A 2834-nucleotide genomic window follows, 5' to 3' on the forward strand; every position below is an offset into this window, starting at 1 on the left:
TGTAAAATCCAGACAAACAGAGGAAAACATGCATGTAATTCTAAATAACAGATTAATTTAACTGACAAAAGCTGACAGTCATTCCACTTACATTACTCTTGTCCAAATCACAAACAACAGTATCGGAACAATTCAAGATGTCTTCATCATCTGATACCTGAAAAAAATACAAAACATTAATAATGTACAATAGAACAGCAGGCTGAAACTGATGACAGTATGGAAGTATCAGTGCGGGTAGAACTCACAATAATCTGATTGAAGTCGTCATTTGAATGTAGACTTTCTGTGCTGTTATTAGTTTCATTTCCATGTGCATGATGGTTTACCAAGTGGCCAGTCTGACTGCAGTAATCACTTTCATGAGACACATCTGAGCTGTGATTCTCATGTGATTCCATATCACTTCCCTCAGAACCAGTCTCCTGTAAAATCCAGACAAACAGAGGAAAACATGCATGTAATTCTAAATAACAGATTAATTTAACTGACAAAAGCTGACAGTCATTCCACTTACATTATTCTTGTCCAAATTACAAACAACAGTATCGGAACAATTAAAGATGTCTTCATCATCTGATACCTGAAAAAAAACAGAACATTAATAATTTACAATAGAACTGCAGCGTTGAACCGATTACAGTAGAGGTTTCAGAGAGGGTTACAGAGGAATATCAAATTACACCAATGGCTACATCAAAATAAACTACAATTGTACTGAGGTACTTGAACAAGACTTCAATCTCAAAATCCACAATCCAGAAACTGATTGCAGCATTTACTGCACAAGATTATAAGGGACTACGAGTCTAACCTCTTCTCACTCTTAAATCAGCAGTACACAATACAATGAATGCGACTGGCATACTTACATTACTGATACCCCTGGGACTTGAAGAAACATCTACTTCAGCATGGTATTTGCAGTCGCAAGCTAGATTGACAGCTGCATCAGCAGATGAATGGTATTTGCAATGACAAGGATGTGCACTGTGGTGCTTGCAATAGCAATGAGCTGTGTTGTTATGATAAGGGCATGAACATTCAACATCACTGACAAATTTCCTCTTTTTGGCTCTGTAGAAAGATGCCAAGCTTTTTCCACCCGCATCCATGTTGTCGTCAGAACTGAACAGCCTCTCAAGGAACAGCTGTAAGAAATAAATTTGCTTGATTAGCCAAACAGTTACATTGATGAAGGGCAGAACAGACTAGGAAGCACTCTGGACTACCTACCACTCTGAACCCAAATGGCACATCTGTAATATCTCTCAGTATACTACTTTCAGCTGAACATTTTTCGTCCTTACTCCCTGTGATCCTTAAACAACACTTTCTGTTTTTCTTTTGATTGTTTTGTTTTTTTTACGAGACGGCGCCGGCCCCGGCTCATAACCACTGCCCTCTTGTACTGTTGCGGAACGTTCTCGCCTCGCTCTCATAGTAACCAACTCCTTTCGGCAATCTGCAGGCTCCCGCACATTCTTTTTCCTGAATGATTTTTAGACTTCTTAGTGAAATTGAACGTGAGAAGTTGTACTGAAAATCTAAATCAGAGAGTAACTCAAAAACTGCGCTGAATTCCACGCTACATTCCCACGGTAACGGCCAAAATCACTTTAAAGGTTTTGTTTCCCGCCAGCCGCGGCGGGAGGTGGAGTTGCAATTTGACCGTTAGGGATTGTGTGACATTAGCTCGACTAGCTCGATTTGTGTGGCTCGTTTCGAACTTGCAGATTGTGTGTGTACTGAGGTACTGAGTAAGAACAATGGGCGGAAATAAAAAGAAGAAATCGACGTGCTATGTGTATGTGAAAAATCTCACCAATAATAAAAAGTATGCCCTTTCTGCCGATTTGCTGTACCATTGGAATGGCAATGCCAATGAAGCCCAAGAAAAATTTGACCCCAGTAAACCATTTCATAGTAGTAACCAATACTGCGTGTTTTATGCAGGGAAGGCTGTTCGTCACGCAGCCTACCATGTTGCAGGTAAGGTTTGTCTCTAATGTAACAGTCATTGATTGATATAAGTACCTAACCTCGTCCGCATAGGCTCATCCCGCAACCGGAATGACCTCTTGCTTTTCTTTTAAAAGTTTTCATTGGTTTGGTGCAAACAAATATTATAATTCCTGCTATTTCACTTCCTCCTTCTAAATCCCTTTCTGCAATATGTTATATTTTTTAAAATTTCTGATGTGTTTTAAAATATATGTCTTCCGTCTTTGCAGAAACAAGAGAACTCTGCCTATCGAAAACTAAGGAAGTTGGCGGTATGAGCCTCAGGCCTAGTGTAGTACCCGCTAGAAAATCGCTGACACCAGCTGAAGTATCAAATACTGTGACTCTATCGCAAATGGAAATGGCAGATGCCAAAGCTATGGAGGTAATGTACTGCTAGCCTTCACTCTACTTCTAATTGCATGATATCCCTCATCAATGTCCAATTCTGGTAACAAACATCTTAATTGCAGGAAAGCGCAGAAAGTAAGAGGAAAGAGGTTCACGGAGACAGAAAGAAAGTGAAGAATGAGATGAATAATAACAAGAGTAATAAGGAGAACCCAATTAAAAAGAAGAAAAGCAAGTTGAACAAGACGTCACCAGTTAATGATATTAATCAGGTAAGTCGAGTCATGCGAGCTGCTGCAGTTCAAAAGATCATGATCAAGCCTTTGATTTCACTTTTTAATTATATTATTTTTTTAGTATTCAATTCTGGTAGCAAGCAAATCTCCTTCACTACAGGACACCCTTCCAAGTGATGAGACCGAGGCACATAGGGAAAAACATTATGAGATGGGCCATGCAAAAATAGTATGTGAAAGTTT

The 2834-nt window shown here is 39.4% G+C and overlaps 3 protein-coding genes across 4 annotated transcripts in view; 2 read left to right on the forward strand and 1 right to left on the reverse strand.

The window, feature by feature from the left end:
* Positions 1–1391, reverse strand: part of LOC127749794 (uncharacterized) — a 17824-nt gene extending 16433 nt beyond the window's left edge. The window contains exons 1-5 of the mRNA XM_052269485.1: positions 1237–1391; positions 873–1151; positions 518–583; positions 249–425; positions 92–157 (exon numbers count right to left, since the gene is read on the reverse strand). Of these exons, the coding sequence (XP_052125445.1) occupies positions 92–157; positions 249–425; positions 518–583; positions 873–1115 (552 nt within the window). The 5' untranslated portion in view covers positions 1116–1151; positions 1237–1391. The remainder of the gene's footprint in view (positions 1–91; positions 158–248; positions 426–517; positions 584–872; positions 1152–1236) is intronic.
* LOC127749797 (uncharacterized) overlaps positions 1–2834 on the forward strand; it is a 44843-nt gene that overhangs the window by 23269 nt on the left and 18740 nt on the right. The gene's annotated exons all lie outside the window — the stretch shown is intronic.
* The window catches only part of LOC127749795 (uncharacterized), a 6486-nt gene continuing 5160 nt past the window's right edge, over positions 1509–2834 (forward strand). The window contains exons 1-4 of one of the 2 annotated variants that reach the window (XM_052269504.1): positions 1509–1601; positions 1737–1992; positions 2235–2389; positions 2478–2627. In XM_052269504.1, the coding sequence (XP_052125464.1) occupies positions 1770–1992; positions 2235–2389; positions 2478–2627 (528 nt within the window). In that variant the 5' untranslated portion in view covers positions 1509–1601; positions 1737–1769. Of the gene's footprint in view, positions 1602–1736; positions 1993–2234; positions 2390–2477; positions 2628–2834 lie in introns of those variants that run through there. The other variant, XM_052269505.1, reaches the window with a different exon arrangement.

Source organism: Frankliniella occidentalis, unplaced genomic scaffold, assembly GCF_000697945.3.
Source record: "Frankliniella occidentalis isolate FOCC.00 unplaced genomic scaffold, Focc_3.1 Scaffold94, whole genome shotgun sequence".
Classification (NCBI taxonomy): domain Eukaryota; kingdom Metazoa; phylum Arthropoda; class Insecta; order Thysanoptera; family Thripidae; genus Frankliniella; species Frankliniella occidentalis.